This window comes from Amblyraja radiata, chromosome 31 (assembly GCF_010909765.2).
Source record: "Amblyraja radiata isolate CabotCenter1 chromosome 31, sAmbRad1.1.pri, whole genome shotgun sequence".
NCBI lineage: Eukaryota > Metazoa > Chordata > Chondrichthyes > Rajiformes > Rajidae > Amblyraja > Amblyraja radiata.
In genome coordinates, this window is record NC_045986.1 from 19,232,884 (window position 1) to 19,254,955 (window position 22,072).

The following is a 22,072-nucleotide window of genomic DNA, read 5'->3' on the forward strand; positions in this document are numbered from 1 at the left end:
TAGAATAGACATGAAGCCTACATTTTATCCCTGAAGGCAGGAGGATGCATCACATCATAGGCTGGATATACGCTTCTTTTTGATGTCAGATTCCATTTTCTGCTGAGTGTCTGCTTCTTAATGACCTGTTATTACTTCTGAATATACACACGTTATCGACTATGCTCTCTTTGCTCTCCTGTATGCTTTCTACATTCTGGGTTATTTGAGTTTTAGTTTTCAAAAGCTTCTCAAAAATCCAAGTTCAATTGCACTTTTACTAGTACATGTCACCTTTCTACGGGGCAACCCGATGATAGTGTCAATGGTCCATAATGTGAAAAGCCTGCATTCTAGGACCGAGCTGCTCACCAAAGTAAACCTGCTGAATTTGCTGCCAAGGAGACTGGGAAGACAAACCAATCTTTCTGCATCTTTACTCTAGAAATTCTCCAAACTAAGATCAGCTGGACCAGAAATATAGACAATCCATTATAAATACAACCTTGAGTAACTCAGCGGGACAAGCAGCATCTCTGGAGAGAAGGAATGGGTGATGTTTCGGGTCGAGTCTTGTGTCTATCTTCGGTTTAAACCACCATCTGCAGTTCCTTCTTACACACAAATACAACCTTGCTCAGTAAGATAACTATCAAGAGAAGCTGATTATTTAACCATCTCCACCCATTATAGCTTGTGCCCATCATAAAGATGATCATAGACTAGCAAATTAAATGTGGACACATGGCAAGATCCAGGACTGCACAGACATATCATTAGTGGGAAAATAACTTACTTTGGTAGCTCCTCCGCTATTTTGATCATCATGTGGTTGGGCAAGACATATCTGTGTTGGGAAAAAAAACACAAGTCACATTTCAACACAGAAAAAATCGAATCCAGTTTCAATTACATTTATGTTGGCTAATTGTTAAGGGAAGATCTCACTTGGAGGTGAAGGTCTGACCAATACATTTTGAATGCCATGACTAAGAAGGGGCAAGATCACCCAAGGAAATGCAATGTATCAAGTATTTTAGAAATGCAATGACTAATCGAATGATCCAAAGTACAGAGTTGCAATCTTTTTGTTCAGAAGAGTTTAAGCAGTTAATGATTTTAATAGCTATTTCCATCAAATGTGCATGCCTTGGAAAATAACACTCAGATTTTTTGCTGTGGTGTTGAAAAGCTACATAAATCCGTGATACAAAAAGCTGGAGTAACTCAGCGGGACAGGCAGCATCTCCGGAGAGAAAGAATGGGTGACGTTTCGTGTCGAGACCCTTCTTCAGACCTGCATCTGCAGTTCCTTCTTATACTTAAATCTGTGGTTAGATTCGTGCTGACAATATCCACATTTACATTAACAAACAATTGCGATTTCCACGAATGCCGAAGGCAATGAGTACATACCCTGTGCTTTCGTCCTCCTGTCGTGCAATCTTGTCCCGCCATGCGTAAAGCAGCCTTAATGCTGTAAGTTGCTGCGTATTGAGCTGCTTTTTCTGTTTCCTGTGCAGCTCAAGGTAGGATTCTTCAGTAAAAATTGGGTTGCAGTATTTCTGCAATCAATCGAAAAGCAAAAAAAAAACATGATTGTGTGATCTTTACTGATTTCAAATTAGAAGGCAAACTTGGACCCAAAATGTTTGGACTTTGTGGGACACTTGACCCATCATTGTTGTCAACTTTTAATTGTTTTCTGAAATCATTTGGTGAACAACTTGGTTTAGATACTTAGGGACAATAAATACTGGATTTCCCTGCTCATAGCCCAGAAGTGCAGAAACAAAATACTGGATTTGTTCTATTCAGAACTTACAAGCAGCTGTTAAATGCAGTCAGGATAATCATATATGAAAGTGACAATTAGGTTGAGCTATAAATACACGCAAGGCTTAACATAACACAAATGCCTCTAATATAAATTCAGAACTCTTATATTATCTTAATGCAAGTTCATACGAGCAAAAAGTGGAACGGGGCAAATTTCTCTCCAATCTACAATATTGTCAAGCGTATTCTATGGAAAAAGCACTTTTTTTCCCCTTGCTTCAAGTTTGCTAAGCAGATCACACCACTGACCACTGGGCCCTTCAATACATTTTGCGTAATGCAAGATCAAACGGTATTCCCATCTACTCAGGATCCCTTGCTTATCAAGAATCTATCTACCTCTGCCTTAAATTCAAAGACTCCACTCCCATTACTCTCTAAACTCACAGTCTTCAGAGAAAAACCATTGTCTTAAATATATGACCCGTTATTCTTACATTTAACACTTGTTCGAAATTTTTCCACAAGAGGAATCTTACCCTCCACAGCTATAGTGTCGAGTCCTGTCAGGAGTTTGTTGGTTTCAATTTAGACTTTGGAGATGCAGGACCTGTCTGCCCAACTTTCCCTCATAAGGCAATCCATCCATTTCAACTATTAGTCAAGTAAACCTTTCTTAAACCACTTAAAAAGTATTAGCACTCTTGCTTAAATAAGGGAATGAATTTGGTGAAAGGTACTCCAGATGTGATCTCACCAATATCCTATGCAACTGAAGCAATACGTCCCTACTTTGTATTCAGTTCCCTTATTAATAAATTATAATATTGATTGGTTTCTTAGTAACTTGCGGTTCCTTTTGCAAATCATACTCCGAGCCTCACAGATCCCTCTGCACATCTCTCTTCAACCGTTTAAATATACTTTTTATTGTCTTTCCACATTATTCACTATTTGCAAATCTTTTTCTTACTATAAAATATATATATATATATATATATATATATATATATATACATTTTCTTATATCCTCTTAAGCCCTAGCACCAATCTTGGTTATCTGTTGCTAAATATTTAACGACTAGAAAAACGTGTCCTCGCTACTTCCTGTTAGCTAGCGAAAGAATGAATTTTTAGATATCCATGTGTTCCAATTTTTTTAAGGTGCATTTTACCAAAAAGACATGGATAAACCCTAACTACAGCGATTTCCAAGGTACAATAAATTATTTAATTTTCAGACTCATTATCTAACTAATTAATCAATTGCAATATTTATTTTATTTCAGACAAACTTAAATTAGAATATTTTTTAAAGTTACAATAATGAGCCTTCCTTTTATTACACGTTAAAACTTACCTTGAGACAAATATCTTTACTCTTTTGCCATACCAGTTGAATGAGATTCCCATGTTCATTTCCTTGTTCCCATAACTGATTCTTCATCTTGTCATAAACGTACAGCAAATAGTGAGTGTCTTCTTGAGCGTAACGCAACATTTCATTAGGCAGTGGTCTGTAAATGGAGAAGTACAATGCTGTAAATCCCCAAAAAATCTAACTACCACCAAGACTAGTTGGACTGTCCTTTGTGGTGTGAAATTGAGCCACACAAATCACAGGGTGCAGAATCACACCACTCAGATCCACAAAAGAAAGCAATGGAACAAGTAGAGCATAACTGATATCCACTAGGATGTGATGGGTGGATTTGCATGCAGAAAGAAAGAAGGGACAATTAAATAAACAGTTTGAACTCCCACTTCTAGGAATGCAAACTACATCAATAAAATAAAAGAGTTAGAACATATTTAAAGAAAATGTTACAATTTATTCGTGTTAGTGTATAAAGCAGTCGAGAAAACCTGGAATTTAGATATTTCAATGAGTTTGATGAATTGAAGCAAGGATATTCAGAAGTAGAATGCTACTAAAATCCACCATCGCCAGTAGTAAAAGTGAGAATCTGTTGGAGCTCTTCCTGGAAATTATAGACAGCAGATGTAGACACAAATGAACACTTGCTATGCTGCCAATCATTAAATAATGTGGCCACACTCATAGCTAAGATACAAGCATTAATCTGTTCAGCTGTACCAAAGTGAAACCAGTTCCGATAACTCGGAAAAGCTATGGGGAATAACGATGAAGATAGCAGGAAAGAAAAGAAAAAAAATGAAAGCAGTAATTCTGGAAGCTGAATTCTGCAGTGGAAACGTAAATTATAAAGTGATGGATATGATGGCTGAAATGTAATCAGTTTCAAAAATACGACCAAAATATGATTGAAAAGAAAAAGTTAATTTTGCTTAAGTGAGTGATTTTTTCCACCTATATTTTTTCAAGACCAGTCTTCACTATCTCCATAATCTTTTCTACTTGTCTCATTCATTCTGAAGCGATTGAATCACAATACTTTGAATAAGGCAGACATTGAGCCCAAGTTGATCGCAAGAGTTATCCAATTTAATTACACTTCGAGCAGATCAAGGTGCTTAACATCCAATTACTTTATAAATGTGACAAGGCCTTTTGTCCCACTCGTCCATTTATGCAGTGTCTAAAACTCCTACTGCCCTGTGGATAAATTCTCAATTCCTTCATTCCCTTTTAATCTTTTTGCCAAGTAAGCCTCTTGATTTTTCCCCCTTTTATTAAAGAAAATAGGTCCTTGCTATTCGCTGTACCCAAGCCCTTCAATTTTAAGAACTTCATTTAAGTCTATCTGTAGCCTCCAATATATACAATCTTTCCTCATGGCTATTATTTTCCATTCTGGCAACATTCACAAAAATCCAAGCAATTTCCGCAATGGGATCTTTGCTATTGAGCTTTGAGCACGACTACATGCTGTAATCCAACTAGCATTCTTAGCTGAGACACAGACATTAAAGAGAAAACACTGTATATGCTTATATGCTTCTTCAGTTACTTCATTACCCCTTCTCGCTTCATTTAGAATCTATGGACGTAGCCTTTAAAACTCTTTTGTTATTTCACACCACTCATTTACTATGTATTTCCTTGTTTTACTGCACCTTCACAAATGTAATACTGTATTTATTGCCCAAATGACATAAGCCTTTCTCTTCTCATCTAATACTTTCCTCTTTGTTGTCAATCACATGCAGCTGACCTTGTATTACATTTAGGTCTAAATGATTAATATAAATATTTGTAAAAAAACAGGTAACTGTTTGTCTCGCTGAGATACTCCAGCACATAGTGACTTTTATCAGGCAACTAACATTAAGCCCCGTGGTAACAGCCGGTTACAAAGGGAACCAACTATTACCCCTTGCATCCACATCGCCTACCCCAGTTAGTTTATGCCTCTAAATATTTATACCGTACCTGACAATGGATTCCATTCATTACCGTATCAAATAAAATTAACTGGCCTGCAATTACTTAATTTATCCTCTATGATTCAACACTCAAAGTACTTCAATCTCCTGATACCAACCCTGCAGCCAGAAAAGATTGAAAAATATTTGTCAAAGCCTCTGCAATGTCTTCTCTTACATGGAATATCTTTCATTCAGGCTTGCCAATTATCCATTAACAAATATGCTAACCTCCTTAATACCTCCTCTTTCAGTAAACCTATCCCAGCCAATATTTAACTTTGCTGTCTAAACACATCAGTGTCATCCACATATTTAATTTTAGTTTAATTTAGAGATACAGCACGGAAACAGGACCTTCGGCCCACCGGGTCCGTGCCGACCTGCGATCCCCGCACATTAACACTATCCGACACCAACTAGGGATAATTTTTACATTTACCAAGCCAATTAACCTACAAACCTGTACTTCTTTGGAGTGTGGGAGGAAACCGAAGATCTTGGAGAAAACCCACGCAGCTCACGGGGAGAACGTACAAACTCCGTACAGGCAGCACCCGTAGTCAGGATCGAACCCGGGTCTCCGGCGCTGTATTTGCTGTAAGGCAGCAACTCTACCGCTGTGCCACCGTGACCATGAACAGTTACAAAATATGGAGACATACCCATATATTCATATTTGGTTTGTTTGGATCATACTCCTTCCTTAGCCATCCCCTTGTTGTTTGGGAACATTAAACGTTACGTACCAATGCTTCTTTTATAACCTTTCACTGCCTTTCTAATTTCCCTCCTTCACTTTTAAAGTGGTAGAAAGCCTGGAAGAGCAGATTCCAATTTGGCGTCTGCCATGCCGTTCACTTTTATTTGCTTCAGTTTACCCTCGACGCACGCTGGCATTCATTGGGTTCCAGATTTGGCCGTCCCACTCATTTCTTGATAGGAAAGTTTACACCTTGAACCCCTCATCCCTACCCGCCCCAATGTGCTGGATCACAGCAACAATTGACAGTGACAATGAACATCTTGTTCCCAATTAAACACTTTGCTATTTGGCACTTTCCATTTATTAATATTATTCTGGAAGGTATTTTACAAAGGGTGTCTACAAAACAATGGAGAAAATTGTCCTGAGAATAGTTGACCATAGATTAAATTGAAATTTACAGCATAGTTTAAAAGCAGACGTATGACTTTACCAGGGAACTTTGAATGAGTCAAAATCAATCCCAAACCTAAACTCCTGCTAAAAAGAATGCATCACAATGAAACAGTTTGGCTTGTAAAGTCTGTATGGTCTCTTACCGTAATCTCCAGTCAGCCAGCTGGTATCGTTTATCAGCCTGCACATCACAATAATATTTCAACAGGTAATCCAGGGAATGCCGGCCCAGGTTGAGAGTGCGAGCAGCTTGGTGAGTGTCGAACATGTTGACAATATAGAGTCCAAAATCTCTCTGTAACCATTCAATGTCTGAATCGGCACCGTGGAAAACCTACAGACCGAGGGATTTAATTTAAACAAAGTTTTACAACTTTCACATCCAAAGTATTTTAGATGGGAAATCTTGCTGTCATTTATTTTTGCAAATAATGCAGTGAAAGTGCAAGATGGCATTATACATTTCGCAAAATGTTCTGACAAAAAGCCATCTAACTAAAACATAGATCTTTTTGCTTTACTATTGTTTACTTATGTTTGGGTACTTCAGATATGAAGTTTGTATGTGCATAATAGTTGTATGTATATATATGTCTGTAGGTATTATGGGAAATTGCCTAGGATAGTATTATTATTAGTAATTAATTGATTTTTAAATATGGTAGAAGTGTTGGGGAAAAGGGGTGAGATTTAATAAGTTATTCTTCTTCTCACTCCTTTTCGAGCTTGTACAGACACAGAGTTGGACATTGGAACTTTGCTTTTGTTCTTTTCATTGCTTTGTAAATATTGATTGTAATGTCCAATTGTTTGATAATTTCGATTTTGTTACTATTAATGTCTTCACTTGTTCGGAATAAATAAGTAAATAAATAAAATAAATAGACGCCCATAGCAATCCAGACTACACCTCTTCCCACCCTGATTCCTGTAAAGACTCTATCCCTTACTCCCAATTCCTCCGTCTACGCCGCATCTGCGCCCAGGATGAGGTTTTCCATACCAGGGCATCGGAGATTACCTAATTCCTTGGGAAACGGGAGTTCCCGCTTCCATTATTCATGAGGCTCTCCTCGATATCCTGCAGCTCCACTCTTGCTCCTCATCCCCCCCATATGCAACAAGGACAGAGTACCCCTTGTCCTCACCTTTCACCCCATCAGCCGTCGAATACAACATATAATCCTCCAACATTTTTGCCAACTCCAACAGGATCCCACGACTGGCCACACCTTCCCATCTCCACCCATTTCTGCTTTCCGCAGAGACCGTTCCCTCCGCAACTCCCTGGTCAACTCGTCCCTTCCCACCCAAACCACCCCTTCCCCAGGTACTTTCCCCTGCAACCACAGGAGATGCAACACCTGTCCCTTTACCTCCCTCCTCGACTCCATCCAAGGATCCCGACAGTCTTTTCAGATGAGGCAGAGGTTCACTTGTACCTCCTCCAACCTCATCTACAGCATCCGCTGTTCCAGGTGTCAACTCCTGTACATCGGCGAGACCAAGCGCAGGCTCAGCGATCGTTTCGCTGAACATCTCCACTCAGTCCGCCTTAACCTACCTGATCTCGCGGTTGCTCAGCACTTTAACTCCCCTCCCATTCCCAATCTGACCTCTCTGTCCTGGGCCTCCTCCATTGTCAGAGTGAGGCCCAGTGCAAATTGGAGGAACGGCAGCTCATATTTCGCTTGGGTAGCTTACACCCCAGCGGTATGAACATTCTTCTCTAACTTCAAATAGCCCTTGCTTCCCTCTCTCTACATCCCCTCCCCCTTCTCCCACCAGTCTTACTGTCTCTGACTACATGCTATCTCTGTTCCGCCTACTCCCTTGATATCAGTCTGAAGAAGGGTCTCGACCCAGGACGTCACCCATTCCTTTTCTCCAGAGATGCTGCCTGTCCCGTTGAGTTACTCGAGCATTTTGTGAATCCCTATAACTGAAACACTAACTATCTCTCTTCACAGATGCAACTTTACAGCTGAATATTTCCAGCATTATCTGTTTTTGTTTGGGATTTTGCATTCAACATTTTCCTGTGAAATTCCAATGAATTCAGGAATCCAATGACTACTCGAGTTCCCCGCCAACTTTCTAAAATATTCTATCAAAAATCAAGCGATGATGTAAATTTGAGTATTTACAAAGAAGCTGTATCTGGAACCTGATCAGTAACAAGGAGTTATTTTGCTTGGTATTTGTTATGTTACTGTCACGTGTGCCAATACGTAGTGGAAAACGGGGTTTTATGTGCTGTACAGTCAAACCATACCATGCGAGTACAATCAAGCCATGCACAAGGCCAGGCACACAGTGCTGGTGTAACTCAGCGAGTCAGACAGCATTACTGGAGAAAATGGACAGGTGACATTTCGGTCGTGACCCTTCATCAGACTGATTGTATGTGTAGGGAAGGGGCAGGACAAAGCCTAGCAAGTAACAAGTAGATACTGGTGAGGGTTTTTTTTATTTTTTATAGTCAGATGGCTGGACAAAGGCCAGAGATGAAGACAAAAGGTGTGACACAAAGGGATTGAAGAGCTGCAAATTGTGCAGCAAGAATTAAGAATGTAGGTGAAAGGGGAGGAGAGAGTTATAGTTATCTAAAATTGGGGAATTCAATGTTCATACCTTTGGGTTGTAAGCTGCCCAAGCGGAATTTGCAGTGCTGTTCCTCCAGTTTGTTTGTGGCCTCACCCCGTAAATGGAGGAAGCCCAGAACAGAAATGTCAATATGAAAATGGGAAAGAGTTAAAACGCTTAGCAACAAGGAATGAGGTGAGGAATGAAAAGTGAGGAACAGGAAACTCCATCCTTATTCCACCGAGGAAGAGGGATAGCGAGAGCAGAACTACAGAATGCAAAGGAGACATGGGTGAGGAATCCATCGTTGACCGCAAGAGGGGAAAAAACACATTTACTAAAGAAAGAGGACATCTTGGATGTCCTAGAATGGAAATCCTCATCTTGTGAGCAGATGCCGCAGAAATTGAATGTAGGGTTTAGCGTCTGTGCAAGAGGCTGGGTAGGAGGTAGTATAGTCCAGATAACTGTGGTGGATCAGTAGGGGATATCAGTTGATAGTCTGTCCCTTATGAAGGAGACAGAGAGATCAAGAAAGTTGAGAGAGAGTCCAAGTGAATTTAAGTACAGGGTGGAAGTTAGTGGTGAAGTAAATGAAATAAACAAGTTCTCTACAGGGCAAAGATAACAAAATCAACTAGTCAGATATCACAAAGGTCTTGTGACAATCTGATGATCCAACAACAATTTACAAGAAAATAATTAAGTAAAATAAGTGATTTAAAGTAGGAATTTAGTATAAATAAATGATTCATAGAAATATTAAACGACGGAGTAAATAGTTAAGAATCTCATGACGGTCATAAAAGATACTCACCCATTAACAATGATGCAAATACAAAGAGATTCCATGCCAGGCCGTACAAAGCTGTGTGCAGAATAACTACTCCAAAATGGAACAGATGAAAGGTATCACAATGATGCAGATGGTGCCTCAAAGCTCCAGAAAGCATGGTTAATTTCTTGACCATCTCTGTGGAGTTTGCATATATTCTCATGACCGCATAGAGCAGGGGTCGGCAACCTTGTTCTGCATAGGGGCCAGGACGCATGTCTGTGTGAGCGATCTATCACATGTACACATGGATCCGGCCCCCATCCTGCCCCGGATGGCAGGCCTCAAATCACGTGTCCACATAAATCCCGCCCCTTCGAGCAATGGCCCCTAGTTACGAGCGCTCACGAACATGGCGTACCTATGGACCATTGCCTTGGCACTGTCCTGAAGGCGGTGGCTCAAATACTCACACTCAATCGTCCCCGGCCTATTGACAACCCCGATCCCGACAGTGAAGCCCAGACACAGAAGGTGCGCGGCGACTTTGCGCAGGATACGGTACAGCCAGAGCTCGGCGCTCCTCGGCGACTCCGCCATTGAGGCCGCCAGCGCAGGCCTCCTGCTTTCCAAATATACTGCTATTACATCTTTAACAATCGACTCAAGCGTCTTCCCCTCTACCGATGTAAGGCTAACTGGTCTATAATTTCGTTTTCCACAAAAAGTGGGGTTTCATTGGCTACCCTCCAGTCCACAGGAACTGATCCAGAGTCGAGAGAACATTGGAAAATGATCACCAATGCATCCACAATTTCTAGGGACGCCTCCTTGAGTACTGTAGGATGCAGACCATCAGGCCCTGGGGATTTATCTGCCTTCAGTCCCAACAATTTACCTAACACCATTTCCTGACTAATGTGGATTCCCTTCAGTTCCTGCCTCCCACTAGATCCTCGGTCCCCTAGTATTTCTGGGAGATTGTTTGTGTCTTCCATAGTGAAGGCAGAACCAAAGTACACATTGAACTGTTCTGCCATTCATTGTTTCCCAACATTTAAAAGGCATTTGGACAGGCACTTGGATGGGAAAGTTGAAAAGTATAGAGGCAATGCAGGAAAATTGGATTGGTGCAGACTGGTATTGTGGTTGGTATGGATTCGTTGGATCGAATGGCCCATTTCAGTGCTCCTTGAAGCAGAATACTAGTTGCACTGTAAATTCAAACCCTTACAATAAAATCACTATTGTCAAAGATGCAGCCAGCAAAATAAGACGTCTTCAATTCCCACGTTCCCTAAAGCTACCAAGGAAAGTTGTTCACAGTTTCAATTTAACACAAGAAAAGCATTTTTCAGCTGTAGCCAAAATGAGGAAATACAAGAGCAGGTTTGAAAATGCTCCACGAACAAAAGCTGGAAATGTAGACATGTATTGCTGGAATGTACAGCTCAAAGGAATGTTGCCACAAACTGGGGTGGAATATTCATGACCACAGAAACACAGCTAATCTAAGTACTTTTACAAAGAAAGAGCAGTGTTTAATATTTCTAGAATAGTGGAAAATGCCCTGAAGAGAAAACACTGCATATTGTAACAGTCAGCGCAGACATTTGAAAAATAAATTAATGTCAAATTAGTATTGTTCATGTGTAATAGGTTCTAAATTTAAATATTAAAAAGATTTTAGGGCAAGATAACAATAACATTTTAAGAGGGTCAATATAGATTGGGAACAATTTTCATGCAAATAATTCAATATGCCGGGCTCCTTTAGTTTTAGAGATACAGCGTGAAAACAGGCCCTTTGGCCCACCAAGGCCGCACAGACCAGCGATCCCCGCACATTAACACTATCCTACTCACACTAGGGACATTTTACATTTATACCATGCCAATTATCCTTTAACCTGTACGTCTTTGGAGTGTGGGAGGAAACCGAAGATCTCGGAGAAAACCCACGCGGTCATGGGGAGAACGTACAAAGTCTGCAGACAACACCCAGAGTTGGGATCAAACCTGGGTCTCAGGCACTGCAAGCGCTGTAAGGCAGCAACTCTACCGCTGCGCCGCTGTGCTGCCCCATTCTAAAATGAAGTTCAATGTAAGGTGTGTTTTAAGAACATCAGAGATTGTGAAATGCCTGTCTGAAAGCGTAGATCTTTCTTTAACAAAATCATGGCATTCCTCAAATGGTATAAGAGTAGAATGGTCCCTTCACACTTGGATTCTGGAATTAAGTACATCAAATTCATAAATACCAACTTCTGAGCAAAATCTGAGTTACGCAATGAGCATTTCTGAAACTGTTATACCTCACAAGACGAAGAAGCGGACTGAAGTAAGTCACTGCTTACCTTAACAATGGAAGGATCAGTAAAGACTTCATTGAGAATGTACATTTCACTGCGTAGTTCAAGTGTATCAATGACAAAATCTTCTTCCCTCGTTGATATCTGCATTAAGCAAGCTAATCCCAGGAAACTCCTGTATGAATGATGCTGATGAAAGAAAATGATCCATAATCACACATCATTATCCATAAGCAAATGCTACACATGTTTTACCATTGTTTGAAAAAGCCAGGATAAAATATACACAAAAACTAAGTAAACTTACATGGAATAACCAGGATACGTAAAATTATCTTTTGTTATATTCTAATGAAACCCAGTCTCCAAATAGTCAAGTGATAGAATTAAGCGGGAATGATGATGAGAATGTGGGGAACAGAATAGGATTAGTGCAAACGGTTCTCGATGTTTGCATGAACTTATTGGGCTAACATGCCTGTACCGTTGCCGTATCACTCCATGAGTCACAACGTACTGTGCTGACTACTTTTTTACTATACATAAATCACAAAAAATCACTAGCTTTTCTTTGAAGACATAAGCATTGCATCTAAGGGAAAAAAAATCATAGTTCGTATGTAACACTCAGCAGAATGCTGCAAGCAGGAAATTCAGTTTGTGAATTATCTAATCCTCTGAACATTACTAATGGAATGTGTGACCAATGAATAATGACCAAGATTGACAATAAGCATTTTTTTCCTGCTCAGTGGCCAATAGCAGCTTTTTAACGATGATACCATCCAGTGTATTTGTACTTTAAGTATGGAACAAGTTTCAGTTTAGCTAACATATTACCTTTTTAGTATAACCTTAAAAAAAAAGTGCAAATGTGATTTATAATGCTTCTCGATGTCCAAAAGTCTTTTCACTTCCAGGTGTTATGGGTTATTTCGTCTGATCCTCAGCCGTTTCAGTACATGTTCACTGCCACAGATATGACACATTCCCAAGAGCTATGAACCAATACATTTACCAAATGTTTTGTCTCCTCGGGAACCTTCAAGGATCTCCCAAGAATATCAGATAATCACAACATCAAATTTCACTACAGCCTTTAACTGCTCAATAAATGATGTGCGAACAAAGGTAACTTAATGCTAATGTTTATATCGGGGGGGTCACGCAATTGAACTTTAAGCATGAGTAGTAAATAGTTTACTAAATAGATTACAAGCAGGTTCTCCAAACTAAACAACCCCAGCAAAATACCCCAGACCCGTGATCAAGTTATAATTCATTTCAAAATTATCACAAAATTCAGGAGCTGCCAGTCACGTACATAAATGAAAAATTATGTGTCTGTTTAAATCGTGCCATCTGGCTCCCCCTGATTTCTCCCCCTGAGGATCAAAATCAAACAGAAGTCCTTATAATATTGTACTGCGGCAGACAGGGCTAATTTTAAACTTGGAAATAAACCAAAAATACCACTGGCAAATTAAAAATTGACAAATTGTTCCATTTTGTGATTCTGAAGTTAAATTAGAAACATGGAATGAGTGATCAAGGAATAATGATCAATATTGGCCAAGGGAAATAATTGGAAATGGAAATCTCAACGTGCTTTTCATCACAATGCCAAACTTTATTTCAGAAGTTGAAAAAAACTAATAATAACAGGCATAGCCTCCTACATAATTTGACATGAATGAACATTGATCGGTTTGTTGCTTATTCAGTTAAGGAGTTTACCTCCAAATCTACAGCAAGCTCTTTGCACTTTAAAAGCTTTTCATTCATTTCCACCAGTTCTTCAAAGGTTGTGATTATCTGAAAGTTGGTCTCTGACAAAGGTTTGTACATCTAGAGGATGAAAGAGTGATTGCTCAAGTTCATTATTCAGATACAGAATCTTCAGATCACACCATTACACTAAGAAACATAGAAAATAGGTGGAGGAGGCCATTCGGCCCTTCGAGCCAGCACCACCATTCATTGTGATCATGGCTGATCGTCCCCAATCAATAACTCTTGCTTGCCTTCTCCCCATATCCCTTGATTCTACTAGCCCCGAGAGTTCTATCTAACTCTCTCTTAAATCCATCCAGTGATTTGGCCTCCACTGCCCTCTGTGGCAGGGAATTCCACAAATTCACAACTCTGGGTGAAAAAGTTTTTTCTCACCTCAGTCTTAAATGGCCTCCCCTTTATTCCTTTATTTATTACTTCATTCATAAATTCTATTGATTTACTTTCTTTTTAGGAAATATTGACATAATCATCTATGTTGTTCCCAATTTCAATAGAAAAAACGTTGGTGGCTGAATACACTTCTGTGGCTGACTTCCATTTTAAATCAGACAATTGTAAGTACAAGAACGAGATAAAAGAGAACCGTTTTAGATTTAATTTAGAGATACAGCACAGAAATAGGCCCTTTGGCCCACTGAGTCCACGCCGACCAGCGATCCCCGCACACTAACACTATCCTTATCTCTTGTGGGCGGAGCACCAAGGCAAATTCCTTGTATGTGAATGAATACTTGGCCAATAAACTTAATAATAATAAATTTTATTTATGGGCGCCTTTCAAGAGTCTCAAGGACACCTTACAAAAATTGAGCATGTAGAGGAAAAACATGTAAGGGGAATGAAATAAATAGTAGAGACATGACTAGTACACAAAGTAAAGACAGAATTCAATACAAAACACAGTATGAGGCAATTAATGCACAGATGAAAAGGGATGGGGACGTGGGGCTAAGGATAGGCAGAGGTGAAGAGATGGGTCTTGAGGTGGGACTGGAAGATGGTGAGGGACACGGAATTGCGGATCAGTTGGGAGAGGGAGTTCCAGAGCCTGGGAGCTGCCCTGGAGAAGGCTCTGTCCCCAAAACTGCGGAGGTTGGACGTGGATGGAGAGGAGACCGGCTGATGTGGATCTGAGGGACCGTGAGGGTTGGTAGGGGGAGAGGAGGTCAGTGAGATATGGGGGGGGGGGGGGGGCAGATGGTGGAGGGCTTTGTAGGTGAGGACCAGGATTTTGTAGGTGATCCGGTGGAAGATGGGAAGCCAGTGAAGTTTTTTGAGGACTGGAGTGATGTGATGCCAGGATTTGGTGTGGGTGATGAGTCGGGCGGCTGCGTTCTGGACCAGTTGGAGTCGGTTGATGTAGGTGGAGCTGATGCCAAGGAGAAGTGAGTTGCAATAGTCCAGTCGGGAGGAGATGAAGGCATGGATGAGTCTTTCAGCAGCAGGCGGTGTGAGAGGGTCTGAGTTTGGCGATGTTGCGGAGATGAAAGAAGGAGGTTTTAATGACATGGCGGATGTGAGGCTCAAGGGAGAGGGTGGAATCAAAGATCACGCCAAGGTTGCGGGCCTGGGGAGATGGGGAGACAGTGGTGCCGTCGATGGTGAGAGTGGGGTTATTGATTTTGCTGAGTGTGGCTTTGGAGCCTATGAGGAGGAATTCTGTCTTATCGCTGTTGAGTTTGAGGAAATTATGTTGCATCCAGGTTTTTATAGCTGACAAACAGGAGTTGATATGGGAGAGGGGGGGTTGTGGGGGGATTTGGTGCCAAGGTAAATCTGGGTATCATCAGCGTAACAGTGGAAGTCCAGATTGAAGTGGCGGAGTATCTGACCAAGGGGGAGGATGTAGATGATGAAGAGGAGGGGGCCGTGTACGGAGCCTTGGGGAACGCCTTGGGTGACTGCGGCTGTAGCAGAGGTGTGGTTGTGGAGAGAGATGAAGTGGGATCTGTTGGAAAGGTAGGAACGGAGCCAGCTGAGTGCAGAGCCTTCAATGCCGAGGTCTTTGAGTCTGGTGAGCAGGATGTTATGGTTCACTGTATCGAAGGCTGCGCTCAGGTCGAGGAGGATGAGGATGTTGAGGGAACCAGTGTCAGCAGAGGTGAGGAGGTCGTTGAGGACTTTGAGGAGAGCAGTTTCTGTGCTATGGAGGGGGCGAAAGCCAGATTGGAGGGGTTCAAGTAGGTTATACGCAAGGAGGTGGGAATGAAGTTGCGACGCAACGATACGCTCCAGGGTTTTTGAAAGAAAGGGGAGGTTTGAGATTGGGCGGTAGTTAATGAGAGGAGGGATCAAGACCAGGTTTCTTTAAGATTGGTGTAACGGCAGCAGTTTTGAAAGCGGAGGGGACAATTCCTTACTTACTTACTTATCCTACACACACTTGGGACTACAAACGTTTACGTCTTTGGAGTGTGGGAGGAAACTGGAGAAAAGCCATGCAGGTCACGGGGAGAACGTACAAACTCTGTACAGACACCACCTCCTGTAGTCAGGATCGAACCAGGGTCTCTGGTGCTGTAAGGCAGCAACTCTACTGCTGCCCCAAATTTTCAATTATTCTTTCTATCTGATACGCAACTAATATGTTTTAAAATCTTCTGAGCAGCTCCAGCCACCTGTCTGTCAACATTGACAGCTCTTCTAAGAACTTCCTTGTACACTCCCTCTAGAAAGGGATCCTCAGGCCATTAACCAGTTATCTTGAGTCAATCCATTCAAGCTCTGCAAAAGTACATGATGCAACACTTACATTACAGCGTCTCCACATTCCAATCACTGACCTGTGGCTCCCGTTTGACAAGTAGAGCCTCTGCTGGCTCAAAGTGATTAAGCTCATACTGATAAGGATGTGAACTTCTGAAAAGGAAGAGCAACACACTGAGTAATTCAGACCTTATACCCAATTAGTAAGCAAACCTGAAACTTGGAAGATAAAATAATTTTGGTATTTGCTGGCTGGTTTCTGCATTTTGTCTAATTTGTCTTGTATCTTTGTGAATATACAGTTTGGAGCTTTTAATATATAGCTGAAAGAACTTAGTGGGTTGAACAGCATCTGTGGAAGCAAAAGGGTGGATGATCTTTTGGGTCAAGACGATGTCTTAGGACCTAATAAAGGGTCACAGCTCAAAACACCGACCTCCCCTTTGCCTACACAAATGCTGTTCGATCTGCTGTGTTCATCCAGCAGTTTATTTTTTGCTCCAGATTCCAGCATTTGCAGGCTCGTGTTCCCATACTTTGGTGTTTAAAAAAAAAAGTTTATTATCTGTAATCATTTTACTAAACATTTTACTGTTTAATAATTGGAAAAAAAATCATATTGAAATTTTGGAAGGGAACATTATCCCCCACAACCAAAATGTGGGCAACAGAGATGATGGAGACGTTACATCTGGAAAGAATTAGATTTGTCCTATTGGACAAGTATAATTCTTTTGAACAGATATGGTCTCCATATATACAGTATTTAGAGAAGTAGCTGTTCTTGGCAACACAGCTCGACGTGCACCCTGCGGGATTTGGTGAGAATAATTCATTTTTATATTGGAATTACATATATGTCTTTATTGATACTATCACTTGTAGTAGTGTTATTAATAATACATATTGTGGTTACTTAAAATTTTTTTTTTTTTTTTTTTTCGTTTCTCTTTTCTTTCTTATATATAATCAAATTATTATTTAATCACTCTCTTAATGATTTATAACTGTTCTATTCTTTCTCTATCATTATTTCTAAAAAAATAGTAGATAAGTATTACTAGTGTTTTACTTAATGCAAATTGAATTAATTTGATATAAAGTTGTTTGAAGCATTGTAATTGATTACCTTTAATAAAAAAATATATATCAAAAAAAAAAAAAAAAAAAAGCAATAATGAGGAAGGGAAAAAAATCAAACTCAAAACTGAGAAACATTCACTCTGGAATCTCAAATTGTTTAACAAAGTTATGAAATGTAACATGCAGTTCACTCACATGCTCTGCTCATTTTGCTGTGTCCTCTGCTGATGGATGAAGTCAGCCAATGCTGCTGGCACATCAAGATCCTCTGGCCTTTCCTGGCGACTCCGTCTATTTGAAAGGACTGTAAACCCAGTAATTAGAGTCATCATGTTCCCACTGACCGCATTCAGCAAATATTTATGTAATACATTAGCCGGCAGTGCTCCGAATTGATCATAATAATACTGCAGAGCTGAATACAGGGCAACCTTTGTTCCACTGAGATAACTGAACAAGTGATCTTGATTTCTTGGCAACAAAAGCCTCTGTGTTTGGGAGCATCTGTGCAGGCACTAACTTAAAGTAATTGGACTGATGGATTGATGCATGGAGAAATCACCACCTGCAAAACAAACCGTCACGCTGAAAACATGGTCCAGGAACCCAATAACACTAGTGAGCTACCTGAAGTTCACAAATTGATGCAAACAATGTTCTCAAAGCACTTAATTAAAATTAAGATGAAATCGACTATTAAGGATCTAATATCCTATTGATATGGAAATCAGAAGCTTCAATTCCCACTTGTCAGAAGAAGAAATTAAATTTGCTTCTGGCTGACCAGTTTCTGCGTGGTCTACTGCAGTGAAGAAATGGACTACAAATGTACCCACTTACAACAGTAGAACAGCTATTCTCCAATAGCATCAAATATCAAATAGTTTCAAATTAAAATGTGAAGATAAGAGTACAGAAATGGAAAAGGGCTAAATGGGCTAAATTACAACATTGTCAGCAAGGTAAATGGAAATTTGTATCAATACAGGTGCACAACCTTTTATCCGAAAGCCTTGGGACCAGACACTTTTCGTAATTCGGAATTTGTCGGCCTTCGGAATGGAAATTTTTTAGCGTAGATTTTAATGGCTGGCTCAGTGGTAGAGTGCTCGGCTCATATCCGCAAGGTCGCGAGTTTGCGCCTTGATCCCGGCAGTTCCTCGGTCGCGAGTTTGAGTCTTCAATGTAGTTTTTTCTTGCAGAATAAATGTCTGTATGAAATGCAGTGTGTTGAATGAATTCCTGAATTTGTAAATGTGACCGCAGCATTGAATCACCTCTCGCACTCATGTCACCCTAGCGGGGCTACATGCCCTTACGCGGCCTAAGGCGACATTTTCACACTCTTATATCCGTGTGCAGCAGAGGCGATGTGTGTTTGGCGCCAAACGTGAGCTTTGGTGAGCTTTGGTGTGCAGACGACATCCTGGAAAAAATGTCCGGTTTCTTCCAGGTAGGCGATATACCCTCCCGGGCAATATACCCTCCACTTCTCTTTTATGAAGGGGATTTAGTTCCCCTTTCTTCCAGGACCGACCGGAGGTTCCGCTGTCACCTCTGCAGGCCACCCTCGGTGGACGCTCACTCAACTTTGTCTTGGGATTCCTACTCTCCCGCGCAATGTACCCTCACCTTCTCTTTTATGAATGGGGATTTAGTTCCCCTTTCTTCGAGGACCGACCGGAGGTTCCGCTGTCACCTCTGCGGGCCGCCCTCGGTGAACGTCCTGTCTCCCTGTCCCTGGGATAGTAGGGGGCAATCAAACAGCACAATACCCCCCCTCCCCCTCCAACTCCAGAGGAATCCGCTCCCCGATGGGCCGCTACGGCGACAAGTGGCAGTTCGCCCACAGCCCGAGCTGCGCGACCCCAAGAACAAGACGTACCTTGCACACCATCAGCTTCTGCCCATACGGGGAGCGTGTTCCTCTGGAGCTGGAGCGGGGCTGGACTGGAGTTGCTGATCTGGGATCTCCGTGCTTGCAGTGGGCCTGGGGGTCGGTGTCCCGATGAGGGTGCGCAGCTCGGGCTGTGGGCGAACTGCCACTTGTCGCCGTAGCGGCCCATCGGGGAACGGCTTCTAGTGGTCCTGACGTCTCCGGCCAGTTTGCAGTTTTCCTCTGGAGTTGGAACGGGGCTGGGCTGTGGGTCTCTGGGATCTCCGTGCTTGCAGTGGGCCTGGGGGTCGGTGTCCCGTTGCTCCTGACGTCTCCGGTGACTGGCACTGACCTGCTGGCATTGCCGACGTGAAGACAGTGCAAAGCCCCCGCGCCGGTGCAATGGGCGGGGAGCTGGAGAGGGGAGGGAAGGGGTCACACACATGGCCGGGAAGCAGAGGGGTGTAGGTGGGGTGAAACTGAAGGGAGCGACAATCTGTTGCTGCCTGCCCGCTGAGTTAAAAAGTTCCCACGCAAGACTCACGATACACTGTGTATCGTGAGTCTACCGTGGGAACGTTTTAACTCAGCGGGCAGGCAGCAGCATATTGTCAATTATTAACCCTCCCGCGCAATATACCCTCACCTTCGCTTTTATGAATGGGGATTTAGTTCCCCTTTCTTCGAGGACCGACCGGAGGTTCCGCTGTCACCTCTGCGGGCCGCCCTCGGTGAACGTTTTCAAGGACCTTTCTTCAAGGACCGAAAAAATGTCCGCTATTCGGAGGTTTTCGTTATTTGGATCTTCGGATAAAAGGTTGTGCACCTGTACTAACTTGTTCTCATAACTGCAAATGACTTATTAAAAGTAATATTCTTTGAAATGTTTCTTGAATTTTGGTTTCAACGACCTAGAATAAATCTAAGCAAATGATATCACATGGTACACACTAACCCAGTGTAACCATAACAAATAAGCAATGGTTTAGAAATGTACTTGAAAGAATTTTCAGATGAAAAATGCTTGTCGCTTACAACAGTTTGTTCAAATGTCTGTATATTACCAATTCATACCTGCTGGGAGAGGTTTCAGGGCATTGGGTTTGATGAATAATTTCGGTACAAAAGGTGTATTGGAGTTGTCGATTTTGTCCTTGAATTTCATCTGAGGCCGTGGGATGTTTTTAGCATGAAACAAGCGGAATGTTTCAGATTTTGATCTTTTAGTTTCCGTATTCTGGAAAAGAAAATTAGCGACAACATGTGAAACCAGTTTCCATTCATGATTTGCACCTTTAACACACAGTGCCCTCCATAATGTTTGGGACAAAGACCCGTGTGTACTCCATTTGCCTCTGTACTCCACAATATGAGATTTGTAATAGAAAAAAAAAAAATCACATGTCAGACTTTAATAAAGGCCATTTTTATACATTTTGGTTTTGCCATGTAGAAATTACAACAGTGTTTATACATAGTCCCCCTATTTCAGGGCACCATAATGTTTGGGACACAGCAATATCATGTAAATGGAAGTAGTCATGTTTAGTATTTTGTTGTATATCCTTTGAAGTTAACGATTCATGGACATCACCAGTTGCTGGGTGTCTTTTAGTTTCTTTTAGGGGAGGTGGGGGGGTACCGAGGCAAATTGTGGAGTACAGAGGCAAATAAATAAATTATGGGTCTTTGCCCCAAACATTGAGGTTAAAGACCCCTCAACAAAACTTTTCTGATGATGATTCTTTATTCTGAATGTTAAGTTTCTTTTTTTCACAGATTTTACTTAAATAGGAACGTATGTTTCTAACTCCCCAGTGACATATCATATCTTAAAAGTGGAAGCATAAAAATTGGAAGAGTAGTTCTCACATAAATCATTTGAATGTAATAATATTTATCATAGAAGCAATCAATTTACATAATGTAACTACTGAGGTGATAATTGTTTTGTCACAGTCTGAACTTGGAAAGTTATTTGTCTTGGTCTCTGTTCTAATTCAACTTAATTTGTTAAGCGTTTAGCACCTAAACATTCAGGTTTGCATAAAACAGACTAATCTGAAATCAATCAATCAGAGCTCACCCTTCGATTCCAGCTTGAGACAATGGTTTTTGGAGGCTGAAGTCCTGCTGGAAGAACTGGCTGCTGATTCTTGTTCACACCTGAAGCTTCATCCAGCAAAATCCCCTGCACAAAAAAGCAGCAAGCTAAGTAATATACAATTGACTAAAATCTGTACGATAAAATATCTTCTACATGTATGCCGTTCATAAAATAACATGGGCTTTGTTCTGAATAAACCTCTTGCAGAAAATGCCCAGCAGATTAGTCAGTATTTGTGGAGGAAGATTATCAATAATTAGTCTGCTTCGGATAAAAAGTTAACAACCTGAAACTTTAACCGTTTCTTTCTCTACTGAAGTGATGTGACTCAAATAAATACAGCACGTTCATTTTCTCTTCTTTTACATCTACAACAAAATATGGTATCAATTTGGAGGAAAAATGTAGAAACAAGGAACTGCATATGCCAGTTTACAATAAAAAGACACGTTGATAAAGTAACTTACTGGGTCAGGCAGCATCTGTGGAGAACATGAATAAGAAATGTCACATATTCTCCAGAGATGCTGCCTGACCCATTGAGTTACTCCAGCACTTAGTA

The 22,072-nt window shown here is 41.2% G+C and overlaps 1 protein-coding gene across 1 annotated transcript in view; it reads right to left on the bottom strand.

Annotated features, from left to right (window-relative positions):
• The window catches only part of exosc10 (exosome component 10), a 45,053-nt gene that overhangs the window by 18,985 nt on the left and 3,996 nt on the right, over positions 1 to 22,072 (bottom strand). The window contains exons 4-13 of the mRNA XM_033048006.1: positions 21,490 to 21,594; positions 20,478 to 20,640; positions 17,723 to 17,831; positions 16,522 to 16,597; positions 13,679 to 13,789; positions 11,987 to 12,130; positions 6,412 to 6,602; positions 3,119 to 3,275; positions 1,396 to 1,544; positions 776 to 826 (exon numbers count right to left, since the gene is read on the bottom strand). Of these exons, the coding sequence (XP_032903897.1) occupies positions 776 to 826; positions 1,396 to 1,544; positions 3,119 to 3,275; positions 6,412 to 6,602; positions 11,987 to 12,130; positions 13,679 to 13,789; positions 16,522 to 16,597; positions 17,723 to 17,831; positions 20,478 to 20,640; positions 21,490 to 21,594 (1,256 nt within the window). The remainder of the gene's footprint in view (positions 1 to 775; positions 827 to 1,395; positions 1,545 to 3,118; positions 3,276 to 6,411; positions 6,603 to 11,986; positions 12,131 to 13,678; positions 13,790 to 16,521; positions 16,598 to 17,722; positions 17,832 to 20,477; positions 20,641 to 21,489; positions 21,595 to 22,072) is intronic.